At 44.4% G+C, this 26,396-nt stretch overlaps 1 protein-coding gene across 1 annotated transcript in view; it reads right to left on the bottom strand.

The window, feature by feature from the left end:
* LOC8035292 (putative fatty acyl-CoA reductase CG5065) overlaps nucleotides 1-26,186 on the bottom strand; it is a 117,285-nt gene extending 91,099 nt beyond the window's left edge. Inside the window, exon 1 of the mRNA XM_040211031.3 lies at nucleotides 25,721-26,186. Within this exon, the coding sequence (XP_040066965.2) occupies nucleotides 25,721-25,822 (102 nt within the window). The 5' untranslated portion in view covers nucleotides 25,823-26,186. The remainder of the gene's footprint in view (nucleotides 1-25,720) is intronic.
* Between the last annotated feature and the right edge of the window lie 210 nt (nucleotides 26,187-26,396).

Genomic DNA, 26,396 nt, shown 5'->3' with positions numbered 1-26,396 from the left:
GGTCAGCCAAGCTTCTAGATAGCAAGTCTAGACGTCTTCTAGATAGCAAGTCCATAGTGTTGGGTTTTCCACGTCACCTGCCCCGGGCTAGCGTGCTGTTCTGATTGGACACGACTGTTGCAGCAGCATTCGGCTGGAACTCGGGTCCTCACTGATTGGACGCGAGCCCCTGCTGAACGCCGGCCCAGTCCACTGCGCTGTTACGCGGTGTAGTGACAAACACTATGGACTGGGGCGCTTGTCAAGCCGCAGACAGACAAGTTGGCCAGTTGCTGTTCTCCATTGACGAGAAGCTAAAATCAACCAAATAAAAAGACATTGACTGAAGCCATTTTGACCTCCAAACTGCACTAGAAATGTCCATTTGCTTGCGGAGCTTTTACTTAATTTTCTCATTATGCGGCTATTTAATATACTTGGGAGTGGTTTGAGGTTTTCTCAAAACGTAGATTTCTAAACGCAAAACAAAAACAGTCAGTTTTTTTCGTTTTTTTATATCAAATTTTGTAAGAAGGGTCATTCCATGCCAAACGTCCCAGGCCGATTCTTTTAAGAAAAAAATATCACGGGGGTTCCATATGTTTTGAATAGTTACTTGCCTAAATATTTTCGTACCCAAAATGTTTTTGGCCGCGCTAGCACCGTTTGAAATTCCCGAAGAGGCCCGAAACTAGGCACAAGTAAAAAAATTGCCAAAAGAACAGTTCTTTAGTTATAAACGCACAATCTTTTTCTGTCCAATTCCACTTGCATTGTTGCTTCATAAGAGGCCAATTTCAAATAATAGTTTTTTTTAGTTAAAGACAAAATGCTGAAATTGTGCCGTTTTGAAGATTTTGTTTAAATTTGGTAATCTGTACGCCCGTGCTAGAAGTGTTTTCCTCATCTATTGTAGATATACTTTTTGTATGAAATAGCTTCTTACCATTATAATGAAAGGGTTTTGTTATATTAAAGCTTCAAGTTACGGAAACCGGCATTTTGTCTTAAATTAAACTGCAAATTTCGCAGTGAGGTGATTCAAGTAAAAATAGGCCAGACCACTAAAGCGATAGAGCGCCATATGAACTTGTGATTGATAAAATTTAAACGAGTAATATTGTTTTTAAGTGAGAAAATATTTTTTTTTGAATTTGAGCTCCCGCGACACCGCGTGAAGTGGTTCCATGCGGCAGCTTCTCCACACAGCACGGCAGCGATGGAGCTTATCCGAGCCGTGGCGCATGCCCTGGTGTTAGCTATCGCCTAGGGCCATCTATGTGCTCGTAATTGAACTATTCGTCTTGTTTAGCTCACGCCCTCTATTTTAGGCTACAAGATGCACTTTCCTGCAAATAGAGCTTGTGTACTTAGTACCGTTGTAGTTACGTTCCCGTCCAATTCGAAAATGGCTAAAACTGCAACACTGCCGGCGAGCGAAAAGCTACGTGCCTTGTCGCACTGCCCACAAGCAAACGCATGAAGATTCAGGAAAGTCCTGACCCTTTGCAATGAAAAAAATAGGCCATTATGCAGATAGAAGCAATTCAGTTGTTTCAGCGCCCTTAGATAGAAGTCAAGAGGTTTTTTTTAGCGCTCACCAGATGGTCTTGTCTGCATAAAAGCTTTTGGTTACGCTTGTCATCTGTCTTAATCCCGCAAATGACAAGTCTCTTCTCCACAAGAGACCTATCAATAAGTTGATAGCGCAGTAATAAGTTCTGACAACTTATTACGAACTAAGCGGCATGCCCCATTTAGAGCACCAGAACATGTGCCTGGGCTCAGATAAGGTCGATTTCCGTCGTGCTCTGTGAAGAAGCTGCCGCATGGAACCACTCAGCGCGGTGTCGCGGGAGCCCAACTTCAAAAATTATTTTCTCACTTAAAAACAATATTACTTCCTTTAAATTTAAAAAAAATCACAAGTCCATATGGTGCTCTATCGCTTGAGTGGTCTGGCCTATTTTTATCTGGACCACCTCACTGCGAAATTTGCAGTTTAATTTAAACCAAAATGGCGTTTTGCGGGACTTTACGGTTTAATATAATAATAAAAAAAACTTGTATTCTAACGGTAGGAAGCTATTTCATACAAAACACTCCTAGCACTAGTATACAGACTCCAAAATTTAAACAAAAAATCTCGAAAACGGCACAAATTCAGCATTTTGTCTTCCATTAAAAAAACGATATTATTTAAAATCGGATCATATTAGGCAATAATGCAAGTAAAATTGGACAGATAAAACTTTGCGTTTATAACTGAAAATTTGTACCTTTGACAATTTTTTTACTTGTGCCTTGTTTCGCGCCTCTTTGAGAATTTCAAACAGTACTAGCGCGGCCAAAAAATGATTGTGGACGAAAATATTGAGGCAAGTGACTATTTAACACATAAGGAACCCCTGCGATTTTTTTCGAAAGAATCGGCGACGGTCAAGCGTCCCGTCTGGGACGTTTGTCATGGAATGACCCAGAACTGAAACGCCCAGTGTGTGATCTGAGAAAAACAAATTGCCTTTCTCTTAGGGTGATAAAATTGTTTTAAAAAGTACTAATATTTTTTATCTACTTTCTTCGGTGGATATTTAATTGAACTTATTTCTAAGCATGGTACAAATTACACATTACTATATTATCCTGCATAAAGCGTGAAGTTGAACAAGCGTTTATACTAATGACCTTGAGACAAATTCATAATATGCTCAAGCAGATTTTAAAAATCAAAACGAAAACGCGAATACATTAGGGTATTAAAAAAGGCCGTTCAGGCCACCAGCTACGGAGCAGACTGTTATACCATATATGAGCAGACTTTCTAATATGGTTATCATTTCTTTTTACATTCATTTTTACGTACGGAATAGAAAGGAGGTTAGCAGCAAGCGGATTTTGTTGGCAAAAACACTTTTTATATGTAGAATACAGAGCTATAGTAGTTGTTTTTTTTTCGCTTCCTTCTCTTAGAATTGGAAGGGTCTCATGAGAAATAAACATTTCGCGTAAAGTTGCGGTAAAATCTTATGCTTTAAAAGTAAAAAAAAAATAAAAAAAGAACTCATATTTGTGTTAACTGCTTTTTTCAATATACCTCTAGTGGATGTTCCAAAAATTGCTTGGAAGTTAATATTTCTCAACAATTAATGGCCACAGGACCGGCATAATACTTAAATTCTATATAGGAAACCTATCAACCACGCAGGCAAGTGTTCCGAACAAGTATGCAATTCTTTTAAACTTTCAGTTTTTGAAAAGCGAAAATTTTAATAAACTTTTTCCTCTGAAGAAGGTTCTTGATATTTTATAGCTATGAGTGCATGTTAAATTTAAGCAACTCTATTCTTTTAAAAAGATTGCACACTTTACTTTTAAAACAAACAAGCCCCGTGCTTATTAATACTGATAAAAGTTACGAGATGGCAGATACTACAGCTGGGCAATGAATTGTGTAGAACTATGCGTAAATGGTATGTCCCTTTAAAGGTCTAGATACCATCAGCATTATGTATCATGCTCAATCTTAATTCCCTTACAAAGTAGCAAGACGGTGAAGTTGGTCGCAGTGCAGGAATGAATACCCCAAATATACAAGCAACAATTTGAAACATCTAATGTGGCTTTGTCATTGAAGCAAAAAAGCTTCCGTCGAAAAATAGTGCGTGTTTGAGTTCTTTTTTCGTGGTCTAAATTATTGTACTCCTTGCTAGTTATCTTATTCACTTTTTTTTGCTTTGGAACATGAACACAAACGTTTAAGTGCTGAGAACCCTTTCTAAGCTCTGAATTCGGTTTAGATATCAACTTTTGACTAATACGACAAGTCTGTTGCTAGGTTACCTATTGTACCCGAATACGACTTCGTAAAGCGCATCTTACAGCCAACAAGCTGGCACGTTAGAAAATATATATGACGTCGAACGGTCCATTCAAGGCAACACACTTGTATACAAGACTGGCGGTGACTCCTTGATTATATTACGAAAATCTCCACGTAAAAAATTAAAAAAAAACGGGTTCTATCAAAGGAAGTCACGCAACATCTATCGTACAGCCGATTACTCTAAATTCGGCAGATTTTCGGTTGTTTTTTTTTTCGCAACGCTCCCCGCACTTAAATACGAGATCCTGATTTCTGCCTTCAAGGTTAACCATGCGCATGCACAGTATTGACGTTTTCGTTGCGGACAGCGTAGCAGAGGAACTCCATTTTAGGGAGCATTGGTAGATCGTTCCATTAACAATAGCGATACCCTCTACTCCGCTCACGCCTTTGCACGTGTATGATATGTTTATCGGCTACCCTTATTGGACACATCAGAACGACCTACTAAAACTATTGGAACTCGGCGACAATATGTGAAATTTGTGTTTACCGAGCAGCACATTACGTTCCGCGTGCACTTGGCGAATCCAGCAAGAGGTCCATATATATGTTAAAGCGAGTTTCAGTTAAAGTTTTGTACGCACACGTCAATTAAATTTTCCCTCCAAATTGAAAGAGAGAAGCTACCCATTAAATTTAGCAAAATATAGGTCGGTTAAGTTTTGCGTGCCACATTCTTGTGCTTCATTTTTTGGGAACATTTTTTTTTTCTTTTTGGTATGAAACCCCAGTCCTAAACGCAATCTGTCTGCCATCGAAGACCCATGCATTTGTTTAGAACATAATGGGCAAACAATCCATGCAGCAAGAAGGAGGACATGATCAGATTTCTTGATTACTTGGCACCAATAGTAAATGGATGACTACTTCAAAGGGTAGGCGTTGCTGCGCCAAATAGTTCCGTGAGTCACATGCTTCTCACAAGCCACCGTCTGAGTAGGTCTGTATTAAAAGGGTAAGGAAGCCAAATTTGGAGTTCACCTTTTGGCTTCAACCTGAAGTGGGTTGAAGTAGAACTTCACAAGTACCAATATGTCATAGGAAAACACAAGGAAACATATTTTAAAGTAGAATAAACGATAACCAAAAAACACCTGGTGGGTATCTGTGAAGCCACGATGGGAAGTACGCTCACTCAGAGATTATTTAAGCCTGAACGCAGTATCGAGGCACTTTGGTGTAGAAAGTCAGAGAAGTTGTCCCCCATTGGTTTCAATGTCAGGTGGCCTTTCCGGCAACGCTTGTTTGGGGTGGTTTAGGGACTGTGTCTGTAAGATGTAATGTCAACGCTACAAAGTGTCAATTTAAACAGGCTCGAATGCCCACCCCTGCCGATGTTAGGATAACCGCATTGGTCGAGCGCTACGAGCTCGATCGCTACGAAATCAGCACAACCATCATCGTTACTTTAAATATGAGACGACCCGCACGGCTCTACATAGCGGTGAGCATTTAAACAAATTGCCGCGGCGTTCGTGTCCTCAGGGAGGCGGGAGGGAGTCGACGGTGCAAGAAGATACGTACGTTTAAACTGCAATACTGTCAGCAGAAGCCGCCTATACGTGTTCACATTGGGAGCGAAATCGCGCTGGCACCATTTTGTTAGACTGCGTCTTGGTAACCGCTTCGGGAACGATCTTTTTGAACCGATAATATGGACCACTGGAGACAATCACAACTCGATGCTGACGTTTTGCTCGACAAAAGAAGATTGGACCGGCATTGAGCAGGGGGGGGGGGGGGGGGGGGGGAGGGGGGGGGGGGGCTCGCAACAACTGCTGTAACTTGGCATGTGCTGGTGTTTCGTCATATCGGAATAAAATGGACGTACTAAAAGAACTGTAAATACCTACGTTCCGAAGGCAATCCACATGGCGTTTATTCGACCTCTATAACACACAAAAAAGGGGATAGAATCATTGAGAGTGTCCCTTTTTCGATGAGCGCGTTCGTCACCGATGCATCTCAAAACATGGAAAAGACGAGGGGAACAGACTAGCCTCTGATTTACGATAACAAAAGAGGGACATTGAAGACAACAGACAACACAGGCTTTGTTGTCTGTATTCAATGTTCCTTTTTCGTTATCGTAAAATAGAAACCAACACGCTCAACCATCTTGATGAGAACGGTCTCTTTACCAAAAAATAGAGGTCAGGTTTTAAACTGCTCATACGAGAAGGGTCCACAAAGGTCGCATGGGCATATTTCATTCAGGAAGCCAGCCGGTAGGTGGGCAGATGGTCTTGGCCAGGGTCGTCGGAGTGCCATGCTATAGGCCTAGCGTTCTTAGCTAGCACTTAGCGATCGCTTGGTGGGTGGGATCGTAGCTTTTTTCCTGGTATTCGTAATTCCAGCGTTTTTCTCGAGGGGTTTAGACTCAAGCACCTGTTTCTTGTCTCTTGCTGCTTGAAGTCGGGGCGTGCGCGGAGAGCCAGAGTTTGGGAGACCCCATAGAATATGCCCGTTGGTCGTCGCGACGACGTAAGAGAGCGACGTTGTCATCCATGGGGATTGGATCGTAGAAAGTGCGTAAGACACCACAGACCGGTGGGCGGAATCACTTCCCGGCCGCTCTCATCGCTTTGGTCGGCCATCACACACAAGCCAACTCCGCCGGCTCTGCAATCCCCGCGTGATATGCTACCGCCATGTGTGCAGCAAGGCAACCACACCACATGGCCCCACGTTGGGCGCCATGTGGCAGGGTTGCCTTGCTGCATGCCCATCCGGAAGAAACAACACGAAGCCGGGGTTTCCATAACAAGAAACTACATTTATTGAGTAACAGGAATGGGTTGTTAGTATCAAAATAAAACTTTGCCGTAGCGTTCGAACTACACGCCTCCGTGACCTCGGTTTGTCTCCCCTCGTTCTGGGGGCGTGTCCTCCTTTTATTGACTCTTTACGCGTGCGCTGTTGTGAGTTCCGGTCTGTGTCCTCTTTGGCCGGTCGCTAGCGGCCCCTGGGCGGAGTTGCAGACCCTCGCTCCCACAACTTGTAGCCGCACAAATCTACTCTCGTTCTTTTCATATACGACGAAAGAAATTATTTGGAGAGCCCAGACTTGTTTTCGAACCATGTGTTCACGACAAAAAGAATGACCGCGATGAACTCCAAAAGTAACAACTGCTTGCAGTTTACGCACTGACCCGGAACGAGAAATAATAAATGAACGGGAAACACGAGATCCTTAATACGGGCACCTAATTTCTTACACTGAACCATTAATATTCCCTTTTCCCCATCCCTTGCTCAACCGGATTCCCATAAAAACAAACATCTCTTTGATGAAATTGCGAAAGAGGTCAAATAAAGTACTTACAAATACAGACGAAGCAGGGAAACAAACTAATAATACAAACGTCATTACTTTTCCTAATGAAAGTGGTTTCCTGTTTCTTTTGATGGCCGAGGAAGGGTAACCGTGATTCTTTGAGCTAATCTATTTTGTTTCCCTTTTACAACGACCATGCACACCCCAAAATTTTTTTTGTAAAATTATTCGGGAATGAGAGACTGAGGCCGCAGTTTTCTGAACTCAAAATACGCACGGTTTCGTTTGACATTACAAAATTTCTCATGGTATAGCACCGAACCTTGCCGGTGCTTGCTATACATATATTTGCCTAACTAAGAAATCGCGCAGTTGATTTTCTAAAAAAGAAAGAAACAATAATGAAGTAGATTACACAAGACCTTTACGCAAAAATAATTGGAGTTGCAGGACTTCGTTATCTGCGTGATCTTTTTTTCTTTTCGAGGTTCTGTTCGATGTGCTTGACATCCAACGGCTCCTTTGAGTCTTATTATTTCTGCGGGGTGCGTGAGTGTGCTGCCAACAGCAATAAAGTTTAACAGACTTTAACTTTAGAAGAAAAGGTAAAGAAAAAATACACTTATGCAGATTACATTAACGTCGAGGTTCAAATCTCCTACCTTGTAAATCGATACCGAGGAACTTTTGAGATATATATATATATATATACATATATATATAAAAGTCAAGTCTGGCGTTTCTTTTTTGTTCCGCAAGCTTCGCTGTGCCAGTTGGTCAACGTAATACCCAAACCGCGACGTGGGAGCTGCCTTTTTGTTTCTTTTAAATGCCAAATAAACTGTACTTTAGGTTAAAGGAACTCTTTCTTCCAGTTTGTTTTCAGTGATCCTACGCATTGATCAATCAATCAATATGTCGTGTTTAAAAGTACGTCCACTGATAAAAAAATGCCCATTTTCTAACTACATATATTTCAATCAAAATATGTGATTTCAATCAAATAAATATAATTTAAGTCGAATAAATATAACGTATTTAACATTTTATAAAAAAAGAATCGTCACTTTTTTGGAAACGAAAGCTGCCAAGAGTCAGCGTTTGGCTGAAAACACAGACGTCTTCGCCGATTAAACACGCATCCCAGCCGATCGGCGACGCAAAACTCTCGAATTCGAGTCGCGCGCTGGCTTTCGTTAGGTGGCGTAGAGAGTCGTCACCTAGGACTGAAGTGGAAGCTCCTCCCACTCTTTTCAACTTTGGCGGAGCGAACGCTGGGGAGGCGGTCGGCTCCTTCTCGGCGTTCGCGCTGCTGAAGCGGAAAGAGACGCTTGGAGCTTCCAGTTCGTTTCTGACCTGTGAGAGACTAGGAGTGTTGGACGGTCCAGACAAGCTGCGTCCTTTTCGCAGAACTGCGTTTAATTTTAGCGGAGAATACGAAACAAAATCCTTGAACTTTTTAATGCTATTTTTTTTTTAAATATATCTTGTGTTTAACACTTTTCTGATTTGTCGCCTCTTCCTGTTTCAAAAGCGAGTGTTTTTTTTTTCTTGTAAATTCTACTAGGCTGCACCATATATGCTTCGGCGCTTCAGGTTGCTTTTGCAAGGATATACATAAACAACTAACAGTAGCACGAAAATGGTCAGAAACGTGCCAAGACTATGCCTAATTATTCAGACAAAGAGATCAATCCACAATTTGAAAGAATATTCAACCGTACCTTGGTTAGGCTGATAACTAAACCCATAAAGACAACGCAACATCTTGTTTATCGTTTCTGATGGACGATTTGGGTGACAAGGCTCAGCCGAACGCTGCCTCAGTGTTTGAATGGGGCTCTATCTCCATTCTAATTCAAGTACCAATTGAACACCTGTCCCAACTCAAGGATGATGCGGCGCTCTTGTCTGGCACTGACGTCACTTGGTCAAGAATGAAGATGTGGTATTTCAAATTCTGCGCGCAAAGTCTATGACGTCACGGAGTGGACATACACTCTTTCCACCTCAACGATATGGTGGTGCACTCTCTCCACCTCAATGTGATGGCCAAGCCGATCCCCTTCTCCTCCTCGCGCCCGAAACTCCGAGAACGAAAACACGTGAATGGGAAGGAGGTGACTACCAACTAAATCACGTCTCACGCCGTCAATACTGGTCTAAATTTTTCTTTTCGCGTAAAATTTATTTTTTGACAAGCGTGTCTCATTTAGATTGTAAAATAACGTTTTTCTTTTCACTGGTCCTTGCGTCGGGCCATGGTATCTCGTTCTTAAAGGGAGCATGAAATGGCCTTTATACTTTTGCCAAGTAACTTTTACATTAAACCTTAAAGGTTCACTCAACGCCGAACAGACATCCGTGTTCCTTTCGGTTTAACTTCTACACAAAAAAATAATGAAATATCGACTTTTTTCTTTCTCTCCAACTGACCGCAAAACAAGGTGCGGCGTAATTTTGACGGGCGTGACGTACTCTGGCACGTAAACCGGAAGTTCCTTTGGCAGTAGAATGGAAGCGCAGGTGAGCCGTCGGTCTGCCAAGAGATTTTACCGCAGTATTTTACTGGGCTGATGGCGCCGATGTCACCGACATATTTTCTGGATCGACGCGTCTCATCACCGTGATAGCCATGGAAACATCGCAGCTGAGCAAAATTCAACTATATTCGGTGACATCTGAAGAGGGTAGGGCGAGGGAAAGGAGGGTGGGAGAGGAGGAAATGGACGCAACGCTGGCGAGGGAAACAGGAAACTCCATCCCCTCGAAAAGCGGCGCGTCCGCTCCCTCTGCCACAATTTTTCCCCTCGCCCTACCTTCTAAACCCGCAACATAATAGCGAGTTTTAGTAGACCGTGTTTCCCGCTCCGCTGAGCCCCTCCGCTACCCGGAACTCTACAGTCAAGGCCATCGGCGCGCAGGCGCAGTGGCGGTTTCCTCGTAGCGGAGGGCTAGCGGAGCGGGAGACACGGTCTACTAAAACTCCCTAATAGGGAGTTTTAGTAGACCGCGTTTCCCGCTCCGCTAGCCCTCCGCTACGAAGAAACCGCCACTGCGCCTGCGCGCCGATGGCCTTGACTGTAGAGTTCCGGGTAGCGGAGGGGCTTAGCGGAGCGGGAAACACGGTCTACTAAAACTCCCTACTATAGATATGTTACGCTACAGCGACAGCGTGGGCCTCGTCTCATACACCAGTTCGCCTGTTGGAAAGTGCAGAGAGTCTTCCGACAAAGACTCCAGTTCCTCGTCCGAATCGGACAAGAAGTAGCGACTCCAATGCACGGAATGTTGCGTGCATGCACAGATAACCTGGGGTCCCTCAAAACGATGAGCCTGCACTTAGTGCTTCGACGTGGTTCCTCGAGTGGCAAGCGGTGAAACTGCAGCCGTTTTTTCTTTAAGCTCCGGACTGCATAAATTGTAGTTCGGGCACTTGCAACGAGCGCGTTAGCCACGACTGCGTCCCTTGTGACCGGAGCGACCGGAACAACCACTCCGCGCAGCGAGTACACATTCCTGCAACCACTGCAATAAGCGCAGCAGGTCGTCGGCAGGACAGCCGCTTCACCTTCGCCAGCTGTTTTCGTGGTGCCTTTTCAAAGGAGGGGACGTGCTGCCACTCACTGGCGTAGCAGAAAATAGACAGAGTTTTCTATGGGCTCAAGCTTTTTTAACTTTTATTTTGTCAGAATAGGCTCAGAGGGGAGAGTGGATGAAAAAATAAAATAAAACGATGCAGTACACCGTTTTGGACGATCACGACTTTAACACCTGACTATACCAATAGTACAAATATCGCCACACATTTTCTACGATTGCAAAGGACGATATAATCTTAGCAGAGATAGAGCAAAGTAAAATATGATTTCCTGATCACATAGACGTTGTGAGAGTTCAGGAATGCTAACACTAATCACTTTTCTCGCGTGATAAAAACGCGTCCAAATTCGCATCATTCTGACAGGCCTTTAAATACAGTACGCACCAGTAATACCTTGAACTTGAGCACACGCACGGAATGCGCAAAATAAGAAATCCGAATGATGTTCGAGGACAAATGCCAAGAAAGCACCACTGCCGTTGAAGTAAGCCTGAAGTAAACAAACACGACGGCACGAGCGTTTTTGCTGTCTTGAGGGTTTCGCCAAAACCGTGACCGCCGCACGAATAGATGGATATTCCCTTCTAGGACGTGCTGGGTTATCATTGCGACTCACGACCAGAATTCAGTCCAGGATAGCGCTCTACGCGAAACAGTGAGCTTCCACCACGCCGACCATCACCACCGGCGCGATGTTTTTCAGCCAATTACAGGAACCGCGACCGGCATGCAACGCGCGCGGCCGAGCTCTCCTCAGCAGACGACGCTCGTTGGTTGACAGCGTAGACGCAGTCTCATCTTTCTCTTGCTTCGTTTACAGCACGATAGATGGCGTAAGCTCCGGGAATTATAAAATTCGTCAATTTTCGTCACACTACTAATTATGCTACGAAATGTGCATCAGAATATTCGTTGACAAAACTTTTAAGAAACATTCCCCGGTTATTTATTGTTTATAATCGGGGTGCTGGTGAGGTAGGCTCTTATCTAATAGGCGACGTAGATTTAGTTGACGTGCCGTGGCACCGCGGATGCATGGCAGTGAAAAGGTAGAGAACTTTCGAAGAAAAGATATAAAAGTGTCCGCTTAAATTTTAAAAGCTCTACGGCGATTTTTTTGTGTTTTTATTTTTGTGTTTTGGTATTCTTTTCAAACCTTTACCACGTGCGGTGAATGAAATTCGATTTCGAAATCGTTTCATGGTTCCTGTAAAGGGAAACTGCGCCGATTTCTTTGTAGTCTCCGATTTGGCTGGAAATAGGCAGACCACATCAATAGCGCTCTCTCAACTGATAGCCAAAATATTTGATAAAAATAAGCATTTTCGTTGAAGTTATTGAATTTTCAAGTTACGCTGGGCGCGAGGGTTTCAGGAGGCGACCCTCTACTGGCAACAATGAAAAAAATCCCTACTTTTGCCCACCCGTCTATTTAACAAAGGACAGGTGGACAACCGACCCGTTCAGTGCGCCAGCCATCGAGATTGTTTTGTAGCGTGAGCTACACTGGCCGAGGTTGAGCAGCTTCGCATGGCTTTCAAAGAGCCGTGCTGCGCAAGCACGAGGAGCAGTGACGTCACACGGCGTGCAGCTGGCGCGCGGGAGCCGCCGCCGCCACGCGCTCCGCCGCCACCGCGCGCGCCTCGCCGGTCTGCGGATTCCAGAGGAATGACGCCATAGCCGCGGAAAACGCACTTTCGCCGCCGCGTGCCCAGCTGTCCGCCTCCGTTGCGCAGTAGCCAAGTCTGACGCTGCACCGGAGCCGCTTGATAGCGCCTCTCATTTTGTGCGCATAAGCTCACGCTTCACGCTACGTATATCCTAGCATAGCCGAGCTAAGCCACCGCAATTTTTTCATAGCTTCAGGGTTGAAAGTTCCTTTGCAATGGGTAGCAATGTGTGCTTCGCGATAGATTGTAGGAACAGTGCCGGAAAAAAGCTTCATGTTTACTCTTGTTTTCGTGGGAGAAAAAAAAAAGCGTTCCCCGGCAGCAATGGAGGCCAGCCACGTCAAGGTGCTTTTGCGGGATCTGTGTGCCGAGAGAACTACTGTCACGCGACACATTTTTACTTATGCTCGGAGTAGTTTATAGCAGCGTGCCGCAAGTTGAGTATCCCTCTGCAGTTGGAACAGCTTCAAGAGCGGCAAGCGCAGACTCAAGCCGGCTGTGGCCACTGCAAGATCCGTCCGAAGAGGAGAGATAACAATATCGTGAAAAATAGTCACCATTCTAGTACTATAGTCGACAGTTGGCGCAGTTTCGTTTGTTTTGGTTATCGAATCTAGGTCGGGCTACAATCGCGGTTCCACTCACGCGACCGATCTCTTCAAGACAAGAAGTGAAACACCTAAACAAAGTTAAAGTCTGAGTTTAGACGTGACTTTCGAGGCACTCCTCTTCGTGTCTGGTATTACAGAGGTTTAGAGAGAAGGTTTTGAGGCTCGGTTGAGCTCCGCTAATATATTATAGCCTGGTTTGTCAAGTGGTTGGCGTGCAATTTTCTCTCGCAAAAGCTGCAGTGGAAATGCCTTTTTTTTTGTAATGCGGAGACATGTCACATAGGACTAAAAAGTTTTAAAAACTATAAAAAAATATTAAGGTCGACGAAGAGATAGGCATGTGAATTTACAGCTGAAGAGGCTGTTCAAAATCAAAATGTAAATTAATAAAATCCTTTATAATATTACTCCCTTCTATGTGCACTCGTGGATAAGTGTTTGAGCGCGTTGCAGTCTAATCTAGGAGCTAAAAAATTCACAATAATATTTTTTGAGGGGGGGGGGGGGGTAATTGTTGTTAACTTATTTTGAATTAAACATTTTATGATGCATTTTTGTACGTCTTTTGTACGTACTATTTCAAGCAAATATTCCTTCTTTGAAGATGAATTATGTCTGTGTACGTATACGCCTTTCATTGCACACTGTGTTTGGCTTGGTGTTTGCGGAGTTCTTTTTTTGTTTTAGCATCATCTTCATGAATAGTAAGCAACCTGCCGTCTGGCCTACATGAATTCAGTTCATTCCATTCTAGGGATTTCAGTGTTTTCGAGAATCACAGCCTACATGCGCTAGGTCACAGCCCAGCACGCGCATGTTTGTCGCTTTGGAAGACGAGCCAAGTACGCACTTCGCGCGCGAATTCTGAAAATGGCACCGACCAGAAGCGCTTTTCTGGAATGGTGTATAGATACTTCGCCAAATAACCTAAGCAGCAAGGGGCATGTGCATACTACAAGGGTAGTTACACGTACTATCCTCTGCAACAGTAACTTTTCTAAATAAATTGTAAAACAAATAGCACGTCCCTTCACGTAAGACGAGCGTGTGGCGCAGCTGTATCCACATTCCGAGCATTCTCCATGCTGCTTAGGCAATTTGACGAAAAATGTACTGCGTGACTCTGCGACACTTCTCTGCCAGCGTAACTGCAAGCTTCTGACAGGAGAATGATTCGCTAGCGATTTCGCGAGGCTAGAAAGCCGCGCCTGGAGCGGGGCTTTAATTAGGATTTTGAGAGAACTGTTTTTGCAACTCGTGCCGTGTTGCAAAAACATTTCTCTCAAAATCCCATTTGCTTCCGGGGTATTTTTTTTTCGCTTTTTATTTTCTCATAGTTCAGCACGTCGTTTAAGGTAGAGATGATTATCAACTTAAGATAGTACGAACGCCCCCATTTTCTCGCTGTTAGACGCGAGAAAGTCGGGCGCGAGCGTACCCGATTCACGTCCGCGCGCCTCACTGCCCACCGGTGACGTCACGCTTGGGTGGCGGGGAAAACTGGGGAAAAAACTAGGGAGAACGATGTTTCGGTTTCGGCAGCGAACAAAATATCACTTTTTTAATTAACTAGACTGAAGCTGGTGTAGCGAGATAGCATTTCGGAATCAGGAAGCCATGCGCATTCAGATGATGCCTTTGGAATCGGTAACTCAAATAGTCGGCGGAGTTCGCCTTTAACCGCTCATTCACACTGGAAGCGGATCCGCGTTCGCAAAGCGGTTGCGAACGCGGTTGTATAAAGATCCAGTAACATTGCACGCGCACTTGATGTCATCGAGAGCGCGTGCGATTGTCCTGGATCTTTATACAACCGCGTTCGCAACCGCTTTGGGAACGCGGACCCGCTTCCAGTGTAAATGAGCGGTAAGGCTGGTCCACACACTTGGCGTCGAGGGCGACTGCAACGGCTTGCGACATTAACCATTTTACGAATTGCTAAGGCTACGGGTTTTTAAGCCGATCACAACCGACATTGTTGCGGCACGGACGAAAGAGGCTTAAAACCAGTTACACTCTCATCCAGTCGAACTCAAAGCAAGTATGTGAATCGCCTTTTACAACAAGCCGTCCACACGCACTCTAATTCTATTCTCCCGAATGCCTTGGCAAGGAATCTGGGATGAACTCTTTACTCCGGTCGTTTGTTATTCACAATGGTCCAAAATTACGATTTGAACTTGATTGGTGAAAGAGCAAGAAGGCTTGGGTGTTTGTCCTGTACTTTTAAGTATTCAAATACGTTAACCTCACTGTTGATGTGTCCTTCACCTTGTAGCGTACGAGCCGTTTATCCCTCAGTGCAGTGGAAGCTCGTTGGAACAGTCGCACGCCACGTAACCACGCTCTCTTTCATACCCACGCGCACAGAAAGGGACGGGTCAAGTGATGAAAAAGAGGTGCTTTATTGGTTCTGTTGAGCTCGCAGCTTTCACTACACGGTCAGCTTAGGAATGAGGGAAGTAGAGTATCCTCGTGATGACGTAGAGCAGTGAATCTGTCTTGCCTGCAGTTTGTGAGCCGTGACCTTCGAGTGATGTCTTTACACGTAAGCATTTGTCCGCCTCCCCAGCCCGCCTTCGTGATCTGTCGAGTTCTTTGTACGAGGCTTTGCACTCAGATGGCCGTCGTTTTATTTTCTCTGATGTCTTTCTCACGACATTTGGCCGTGCAAAATAATTTTAGAGCGCAGCTCTTAGGGGCCCGTTCCCGGCTTGAGCGGCGTAACCACGAGGTCACGTGACCCCCTTAGGTCCTTAAGGTCATGTGACCCCCTTAGGTCCTTAAGGTCACGTGACCCCCTTAGGTCCTTAAGGTCACGTGACCTCAGGAGGTCACCCCCACCAGGTCACGTGACTCCCCGAGGTCACGTGACCCCCTTAAGGTTATGTGACCCCCTTAAGGTCATGTGACCTCCTGAGGACACGTGACCCCCCTGAAGTCACGTGACCCCGTTGAGGTCACGTGACCTCAAGGAGTCAACTATCCCTCAGTACGCTTCCATCTTCCTCAAGAGCTGCGCTCTAAACGGCGTTACAGAGAATTGTAAACGGCTTTCATTTTTTTTTTTGTTTTTTAAAGCTCGCAAAGGAACTTTTTTTTTCATTTAGGACATCAGTAATTTCAAAGTAATGAATATTGTTTTGCAAAATTACTACCTGAAAGTGATTCATTACAATATAAATCTACCTGCGTATCGAAGTATTTTATTACACTACTGATTACCGCAAATATAATTTAATATAACCCTGTAATTACATTACAGTAATGTCACTACTGCCATCTTTGGTGTGCACGCGCGCTCCTCCTCTCTTTAAAAATACCAGGCTCTTCTAGAATGTATCTCCTTATTACCGTCGTATACAAAATGTCTACAGACCATTTTTGAAGGGGGTCGCATCAATTAAGTATTACACAAACACAGTTGCTATTATCGCAGAGATTGTATGGAGCTAAAAAGGTAATCGTTTATCGAGACAACTCTGGTGTTTCGACTGAGCGGAAGAAAAAAAGGGAATGAAGTAAGTACATTAATGAATGAGCCGTCTCAAAATATATATGAAATTTTTTGAAGAGCAGCCTTCTTAAACAAAGTTGAGACAAACGAAGAAAAAAAATGCACATACAGAAAGAAAAGGCAGCTCGTATCAGCTTAATTTCAAAAATAACGTTTCAATAACCTCAGGGGTAGTAGACGCTTGAACGAGAAGCCTTTGCGCATGTCACACGACCAAATCTAGTGTCAACACGAGGAGGTTGGCTTGAACATTAGACAATCAAAAAAAGACGGAACAACCATACACACCCCTGACTATCAACTGTGAGTTTAATACTTTTTCGTCTTTATCCATATCCTTTTTTTGTTTTCGTTGTATACTCTGTCTTGCTTTATGGGGGATGTGCCAACCCGCAAATCCTGTTTCTCTTTTTGTCGACTGAGGTGAAAGTCGTGGTGGCACATCCGCCTTCGTTTTCTTCAAAGGCCATATATTCTAAGATATCGAGCGCAAAGACATTCTTGCGTCTTCCAAGGACGGTTCTATTGCGGAAATCTGCAATGCATTGGGCAATGGGCTGGTAAATGACCTACTCTTGTTCCCTTCAGCGACGCTGCGTGCTCTCGTGACCGGTCATTTACGTAGTGATCATGTACGTCCTCACTCACTTCAGTCCGCCTCCCGTCGTTCGAAGCGCAATCTAGATTTTCGTTTACGAACTGCGTGTTCCATGGAGTATGGTCTTAGAACGCCATCTTGACGCTGCGCTTCGAAACGTCTACGTATCGCATAGAATACACTACAGAGACCAAAGCAGCCGTCCGGCGCGCCAAACGACGGGAAGCGAGTCGTGGTAAGCAAGGGGGGGGGGGGGGGGGGGTACTGCGTGCATGAACAGTTCCGTAAGTTAGCTAATCTAATAACGTTGGTTCGAACTGTTGTGGGCTCTTTCAAACATGTCTGCTTGTTGTCGTCTACTCGTTCAAGCGACGGCGGCCCGTAAACCAAACGTTTACCCGGTAATCGGGATAAGGAGTAAGTGCAGGCGTCAAAAGACTTAGGTTTGAAGGTTGTTTCAGGTGAGTAGGGTCAGTGTAAATAGTAGATGCAACGATAATAATAATAATAATCCTTTACTTGTATAATGCCCCAGAACAACCTATTGGTTACAGTGTGGTGGCACATAAAAAGTTTAAAAAGGGGGAAAAAAAAAACCTGAAACAGTACACAATCTCAACCCCCCCCCCCCCCCCCCCCCCCCCCGACAATACGCTCTCGAAATTAAAACATTTCGCAATCATAAACCAAAAATACGCATATAAAGTAGTCGTTTGAACGCAGCAAAATTTAAGAATATGTCTGCATGAGTCGGAAATTCATTTAAACAGATTTGCGTTCTAGCCAAAGGGGACGGTCTCGTTTGGATAGATCTATAAAACACGCTTGAGTTTCTAACGACTTGGGCCGGTACATGAAAGTTTAAAGACGACACAAGATTACTATCAATTTGGCCGTGAACCACTTTGTATAAAAATATAATGTCACGAGCAATCCTTCTTCTTAAAAGGTTCTGGAGTAAGAATTCTCTAAGGTATTCATAATCAAAATAACATTTTCTATCAAAATATCTATCGTAAACAAGGCGTATAAATCGCTTCTGAACTCTTTCTATCCGTGCAGCGTCGGTCATTGTTAGCGAATTCCACACTGAACTACAAAACTCAAGTTTAACTCGTACAAGGGAACAAAACAATCGAACTATACGCACATTATATTTGAAAAATGATGCGTCAAACGTGATATCATCCCCATTGTTCTAAAGGCAGAAACAACAATTTGTATAACAAGATATGAAAAGGCAAGATTACTATCGAAATAAACACCAAGGTCACGAACTTGTTCCACACGTTTAATGGTGGAATTGCCGATAAAATATTGATGTAAAATTTTTTCGCGTTTTCTACACATAGATAGCACTTCCGTTTTATCTGGATTGGCCAGCAAAAAGTTACATGAGCACCAGTTTGAGATATGTGAATACGCCTTCTTGCAAAAGAACACAATCATCTTCCGACTGGATACTAAGATAAAGCTTAATATCGTCCGCAAATAAGAGCACTTTCGCATTTTGTATGCACAATTCTATATCACTGATGAATCTAAGAAAAAGTAGCGGCCCCGAATTCGATCCCTGAGGTACTTCCGAAGTTGGAGTAAATACATCTGAGAAGCTATTCAAGATTCTTATTCTACTCTTTCTATCCGACAGATAACTACGAAATAAGTTTAAAAGAGACGACGAAACGCCGTATAAAGAGAGCTTATACAAGAGTAAGTCATGATTGACCTTATCGAAGGCTTTTGATAAGTCAAAATACACAATATCAACTTGCCCACGTGTAAGAACAAATTGGACAGTATACTCAAGGAAAGAACAAAGGTTCGTTTCTACTAAACGCCCTCTTATAAATCCATGCTGAACGGTGCTTAGTTTTCGACAAAAGTAAAAAGAAAGACGGGCATGTAAAACTGTCTCAAAAACCTTTGAAAAAGAAGACAACAAAGACACGGGGCGGTAGTCATCTACCCTAGACGCGTCACCGGCTTTGTGTATTGGTACTATCACTGACCTTTTCCAAAGACATGGGAAAACACCATTTCTCAGCGATAGGTTAAATATGTGCACAAGTAAAGGGGCAAAAAAATCAGCGCAACCTTTAATAATAAAGTTAGGTATTGTATCATCTCCCGTTGACTTCTTCGGTCTTAATTTTTGAATTGCCTTTAAAATTTCATTTATGTCGACCTCACTAAATGTGAAATTGTCGTTCCAACCCAGTAGCGCAGATTGAAGACTTGCTTTTGGATTCTTCCTTAGAATAGCATTCACGAAAGTAAATTTGGAATAGATTAGCTACTTTTTCAGGGTTTGTAACGTAGTCCGTATCAGTACGTAAATAAATATTTCTTACAGACTCTTTCGTGTGCTTCCTGACAAATCGCCAGAATTTATTAGGCTCACGGTAGAGAATATTTTCTACCGATTTTTTATAAATGAATTTGTCGTGTTTAAACAGTTTCTTTACAAGCGCTCTGCAAACACTAAACTTTATGTACCATAGCTCAATGCCGCTTCTTTTAAACAATTTATGATAGTGTTCTTTTTAAGCATGCAGTGTTTCAGCTCCCTTGAGAACCAGAACTGGTATTTAGAAGGCTTAGACAATCGCTTTGGAAGGAGCGCATCGATTGCATTTTTCACTATCTTCGTCAAGGATTCAGTCGCAGAATTTACACAGTTATCATGAAGAACCGTTGACCAGTTATTATCCCGAAGGAACATATATAAACCTAAATAATCACCCTTATGATAATCATATCTGGTTAAATTTTGTCTGTCACGAGACCTCACAGGCGAAGAAAAACATACGATGAAGGGCGGGTGAAAAACGTCAGGTTGCACAAGAGTATCGCTAACTGGCATGACACTGTCTATAGGGCAGTTTGAAAGAAAAAAGATCAAGAACATTCCTACGGACGTGTTCGTAAACTGATTATGCTGAGTTAGACCATTAAAATTAATGAAATTTACTAGACGTGACACTTTTACCACCGTTTGATTATTTCCACTACTGCTTATGCCGGTCGACCAGTTCACTCCTGGTAGATTAAAATCGCCGTACATATGTACTTCAAATTTCGAAAAATCAATTTGCTAATCAAGCTTTTGTAAATGGTTTACGAACAAACTCGAATCTGAGAGCGGAGGAAAATAATAGTTTCCGACGAGGTAATTAAACCCATCGCGTGTTAATGATTCAGCCCATAGGCACTCTGCATAGGTTTCCAAATCTACCCTTCTGCATGATGTAATGTTATCCCCCTCGGCTGTCAACACCCCCCCCCCCCCCCCCGCCAAATTTCTTCACACTTGCACCGTAATCCCTGTCCCTTCGATAAACACTGTATGATGTTGGAAAGTAACTGGTGCTCGAAATTTTTTTCAATAGCCAAGTTTCAGTTAAACAGAACATGTCAAAATTAGTGAAAACAACAGTTGACATACAGTCATCTGCTTTCGTCCTCAAACCGCGAGTGTTCTGATAATAGCATTTAATCTGTTGTTTAGTCATCAGTACTATTTGGTAGTGACGGTCGCATCATATCAAGCTTTCCAAAAAACTGGTGAAAGATACACCCCTCGGGCAAAATGTCTGGGTTATTAATGGTTTCAAAAAGGTCTTGTTCGACCGAAACACGAAAAGAAGTGATTACAATGATTACAATGTGAAAATGAAAAGTGGTTACAATGATCAACGATATGTTGATCATTGTAACCACTGGCCATCACCGACTTGTTATGCCCGATTCACTTGGTCCAATTCTGCTTGCGATTCACTTGGTCCAATTCTGCTTGCGATTTTCGGTATCGAGACCGACCAGCGCAGCTACCGCACAAGCCTTTGCAGCCCGAGCGACGTCGCGACTCAAAATAGCGAGCAGAATCGTATGGTTTTAGTGTCCATTCTGCGGTGTTCAAGCAAGTTAATTTCGCCGCACGTCATATTATTTACACGAAGCTTTGCGGCGTAATGTGCCTCATTAATTTCGCTCAGGCCGCTAAAGTGGTAAGACATTGCTATGAAGACGTAGAATGAACAACTTCAACGCAAAAACGAGCACGGGAACTCACCCCGACTCTGACAATGTGGAATTCCAATGGACTGTTGTTGTAGGACGCGGCGCATCTTGCCCACAGTCCATCGCGCATGCACGGCGCCGGTGGCGTGCCACTAGAGGCGCTCCGGTTTGTTTGTAAACATGAGCTGATGTATACGGGACCTGTTTGGCACATGTCTTATTGTGTGCCTTGTGGCATAGCCTCCTATATTTTAGAAAGCCTGGCAAATCACGAAAGAACGCGACCGCTGTGAAGGGGAAAAAAGATCAGGGAAGAGGGCGCACGCAGGGGTATCGCTCGGGCAGCGAAAAACAATGCCCCAGCGGTGAAATCTGGAACCAAGGACACAGTCCTATTTGTTTTGTATTTATCGGGAAAAGAAAACATTTGGTGTTACCCTCCACTCTCGTTTCTCCAAGCGCCGGTACCCCCCCTTCCCTTTTTCTCCGTTGCGGTTTGCTGTTGTTTTCCGGAGACGACACCGCGCATAGTTTTTGGCGCTGGCTTTGGGATCACCCCAGGAGTAGCTCTGGGCTACCATATCGATAACAGTTCGGTGCTGCTCCTCGCCTTTTTCCTGGGACCGGGCGCTTAATGGCTCCGTCATGGAATAGATAGGCTTTGTAGAATGGAGGAGACTATGCTTGTTGTCAAAGTTGCATGTTTTCTTGTTTTTCTCGTGATTGACTTCGCGGTATATAGAATACGCCCTGCTGGTAGCTGAACACATGATCTGGACACCTTGCCTTCTAGAGATCTTAGTCTGTGCGTGGCTCCATGAATGTACAGTACCACAGCCATGTTCTTTTTAGTTTTCCGCTCCTGTCACTCAGTGCCTGCTAATTTCCGCCGAAATAGCTTTCTGCACATGTTTTACAAATGCATCTTAAGAGATCACCTGGATATCCGGAATCGCACAGCCGGGATATCTATTTTTAAAAACTTGCCTCTGCTTGATAACAACTTCTTTAGTGCGGATACGATGGCCGTGTTGGCAACATTAATGTTTATGGTTTTCGAATGTCCAGATCTAAGAGGAAGAGAACCTTTGCTTGACTGGGGTTCATGCCTCCAGTATACATGTCTGTCTGTACTGGAACTGTCTGAAACTGAAACTCTGAATTTCAAACAATATCTGGCAAGAAGGAACAAGGAGATAGTGAAGAGGTGGCCACTCAACACCATCGGAGACGCACACGTCTTAGACAAGGCCAAAACAGTACTTGAGCAAGGACCGAAGTATGCTGCACCATCACGTCTTGATGACATTGAAAAAGTATTTCTAGTTAGAGTCATCGCATCCAGAGCTCATGAAGAGAGGAAATCACAGATCACATTGCAGGCATCGGGTGCTTTGCCAGGCAAAGAAGTCAAATGGGTCCGATGCGTCCAGTCATGGCTTTGGTCGCGCGATGCAAGTACTACGATATAAAGATCTGAGAGTATGTGTTTCAGATAGAGGAGGCTTTGTTGTCCTGGATTCAGCGACACGCGGAGAGAAAGCCACAGCTGTCATTGCTATCGTTTGACTCGGATTTGTGGATCGCTCTTCGGGCTATCCTGTGACGGGCTCACGAGTTTCTTTTCAGAAAGGACCATAATTCTTTCATTCCTAAGCTACCAGTACCGTGAAAGCTACGTGCTCGTCGGACCAGTACCATGTCTATCTTCAGCCACGTGTTACGCTTCCCTTCCTGCACACACGCAGGGAACGGGGTGAGGTGATGAAAGGGAGGCGTAACTCCCACATCAATCTCAGCTCAGTGGTCAGTGCGGTGATTTTCCTTCAGCGGCTTTAAACTGCATTCTTCTTTTTTTATCTGTCATTATGCGCCAAGCTAAGTTTTGGCGGCATGGTGTATTTTCAAAAGCAGATATATCACCAACAAATGACGACGACTCACATGCCATTGTAAGCCGCTTTGCCGCCTATTGAAGGGTTGTGTGAGGATTGCCAGGGCGTCTTGGAAAGGCACAACGGAGCCTTCGTGGTCATGGCACTTCGTGAATCAACTGCATTTCCAGCGTTCGCTTCATTTCGAAGAGGGTCGAACATTGTCGTGCCAACCTCAGCCCGAAACATTCAGCTGATGCTTCGCCGCAGTCTCCTCCTCTGACATGTGTAGTCGTTTAGGACGTCGTCCCGCATTCTTTTCTTCGAGAAGCACAACAAAATGAAGGCTCGAAGACCTCAACGCTTCTTGCTCTGTAAACAACTATTTTGCGGTCACGTAATTTCGTGAATTTCACTCAGTATGAATTCCAAGAATATTAAGTAAGCATGACATTTTACGATTCAGAGAGGTTCGCTATGTACTGGTTGCGACGGAGTGATGTATTGACGTGAGCGATTTCTCCGAATATTTTAAATCCGGAAATTTTTCGAAATTAGTTTTTCGAAAAAGCTATTCCGTTTTAGTATTTGATGCGGTTACTGAAACAGTTCTCCAATGAAAAAAAAAGCTAAAAAAAAAACTGCGAAATATCTAAGAAAAACAACCTCGGACAGAAAAAAAAGAAGTTATCGTCCAGAGAAAAAGCTGTCTGTGATGGTCTCTTGTCGGTAAAATCTTTCCAGACAGTTGTTGAAATGAACGAACCAGGCGAGGAACCTGGTCGGGCAAGCAGATGCCATCATGCGAAAAGACCATCGAGAGCCCAAAGCTGACGGTTCGGTGGGAGCTACGTGCTGGCCGGATCGTTCCACCGCGTCCTTGGATCTCCTGACCCCGCTCCCTGCGCGTAGGCATGGGCGGGGCAGTAGCCACGTGGGGAAAGATAGGCGTAGGACTGGCCCGACGAGCACGTAGCATCCACGGCACTGTCGGTACTTCAAGTCCCAACAGGGAGCTTTCGTAGATCGTTTTCGCCGTCCCGCAACGTCCTCCGAACCCCGCTACGATACCCGGACTCTACATTCAAGGTCATCGGCGCGCAGGCGCAGTAGCGGCTTCGTTGCGGAGGGCTTAGCGGAGGGGGAAACGCGGTCTGCGAAAACTCCCTAAAGTCAAAAAGAAGGCTAACGTCAAGGGGGAAGTAAGGAAGAAAGAAAGTGCGGCTTCTGCATTTGTTGGTGCGAGTACTAACTCGCCGCGAGACTAATGTTTTCTAATTCTAAACAGCGACGTAAAAAGGAGGGGCGCTTTTCTTCTTTTCCGGAGCGAGAAAAACGGGGAGGAGAAAATCGAGGAGAGTGGAGAGTAAGCTTTCTGCTTGCTGGTCGGCCTTTAAGGCCCCTCAAAATCTTGCAACCGAATAGGACCAACAAACACCAGACCGATTTTAAGCCTCTTGCGACGGCTTTGGACCGAATGCGCTTCTGCGAAGCAGGTACTAAACCGTCGCAAGAGCCTTTAACACCGGTCTTTATCGATTCTACTCGGTTGGAAGTGTGCGACCGGGCCTTTACCGAGAAACACGGAACTCTCTCTAGAGCGGGTAGGGGCCACTCATTCTATTGGATCCGGCAGATCGAGTGTGTTGCCTCGATACAAGTTCAAGTTAAAAAAAAAAAAGTTGCATAAAAGTTATGTAATTCTTAAAGAAGTCAAGTTGGATATGCATTTACTTTGTGCCAACAGAAGTAATAAATTGTAGAAAGACGAGAGCTACTCTTATCTTCAGCATACGGTTCAGCTGGCAAAATGCGACGACCACGTTTGCAAAATTTAAAGGGAAGGGATGGAAACGTTGCTCGGCTAGCTTGCGCAAGCTACAACCTGAAAGTGCGTAAGCACTAAAATCCATTTATCGTTTCAGCACTAGTCCACGTCACTCTTTGCCTCCAATGCTGGATCCGCTTCTATCTTGTGTCGATTTGTTGTACCTGATCCATAGCTCGTTAATTAACACAGCGATGTCTCTTAACATGTGTTTAATAAGAACACAAAATATCTTTAAGAAATTCACTCCTATATCTTAATATTTTTGCTGAGTAGGGACACTTCGCCCATCGTTATTGCCGTTACTTAAAACAATTCGAGAGGCACGAACTTAAACATTCAGGAGTTGCACGCAAGAAAGCCGGTGTCCGTTTCTTGTGTATATTTAAATTCAGAGAAATGGCTCTCCAAACAATTAGACTACCAGCAAAAACGAAATAATGGATTTACAATAGGGACCGGTGAGCAAACCAAAGTGCACAAATGGCCAAGTTCACATACCTCAGCACTAAACATTGTCTCTGGCTTAATTTGAAGCTTGCATTGCTATAATATACAATAACATGTCATCACAGTCAGCTGCGAATACTCTCTACATACAACAAGTAAACGCCTAACTCCCGCTTATATCTAATCGAGTCTTATACGGGACACTTATCACAAAAGATGGGCCGCGATCTTTTTAGGATGCCAAAAATCAAGACATCGGCAGTTCGCACTCCCGTGGTCCGAACGCAAGAAAAATTGCAAAGCCCAGTGGACCAGAAGAAACATGTCAACGCACCCGATCCGACGCGCTTTAACCATCCTAACACTACAGGAGTGCACGAAGAAAGTCAGCACGAGAGCTCACCTTTCCGAGAAATCCCGTACTCCCGGTGACAAGCACATTCCTGCCGGCGAAGAAGCTGCCGATCGTGGGCATACCGCCGTCGTCCTCAAGGAGTGAGCTCATGGTCGGTCTTCAAGAGTCCCACAGGTAAGCAGAACGACGGGACAGTGCACCATCCACCCTCGTCGAAGACAGGCGCGTTCGCTCCCAGTCAATGGTGCGCGCTAAATGAGTAACACTGGCTCTTATCGTCGACGGCGTGAGAGGGGGTCCTGGTCGGTGACGTCGAGGCGCCTCTCTGCCCTCGCCTTGGACCGTTCGGAAAACGGTCGTGGTGGCTGGGAGGGGGGAGGTCTTGCGCGCACGAAGGGCGACGGGGAAGACGCGACTCTTTGCCGACTTCCGTTTTCTAAAGAGCCGTCCCGCTGCTGTTCGGTACGCTGTCTGTCATCCGCGTACTGGGACCCGCCTTCTTTCTTTTCTTTTCGTTTGTCTCTCCTTTCTTCTTTTTTTAGTGGGTCACACCCGAATGGAAGCACAAAAAGAAGAGAGTGCGGATAAGGTATCTCCAGTATATGCGTCACGGTGGAAGCGGCGGTGTACACGCTTGTCATTGCGTTCTTTTGTTCCTAGGGTTTTTTTTGTTTTTTTTTTCTCTTTTTCTTATCACTAGGATTAGCCTGCTTTCGTGTGGGCA

This window comes from Ixodes scapularis, unplaced genomic scaffold (assembly GCF_016920785.2).
Source record: "Ixodes scapularis isolate PalLabHiFi unplaced genomic scaffold, ASM1692078v2 PGA_scaffold7__128_contigs__length_106722199, whole genome shotgun sequence".
NCBI lineage: Eukaryota > Metazoa > Arthropoda > Arachnida > Ixodida > Ixodidae > Ixodes > Ixodes scapularis.
Note: the sequence above shows the minus strand (reverse complement) of the source record. Positions and strands in the feature narration are given on the sequence as shown.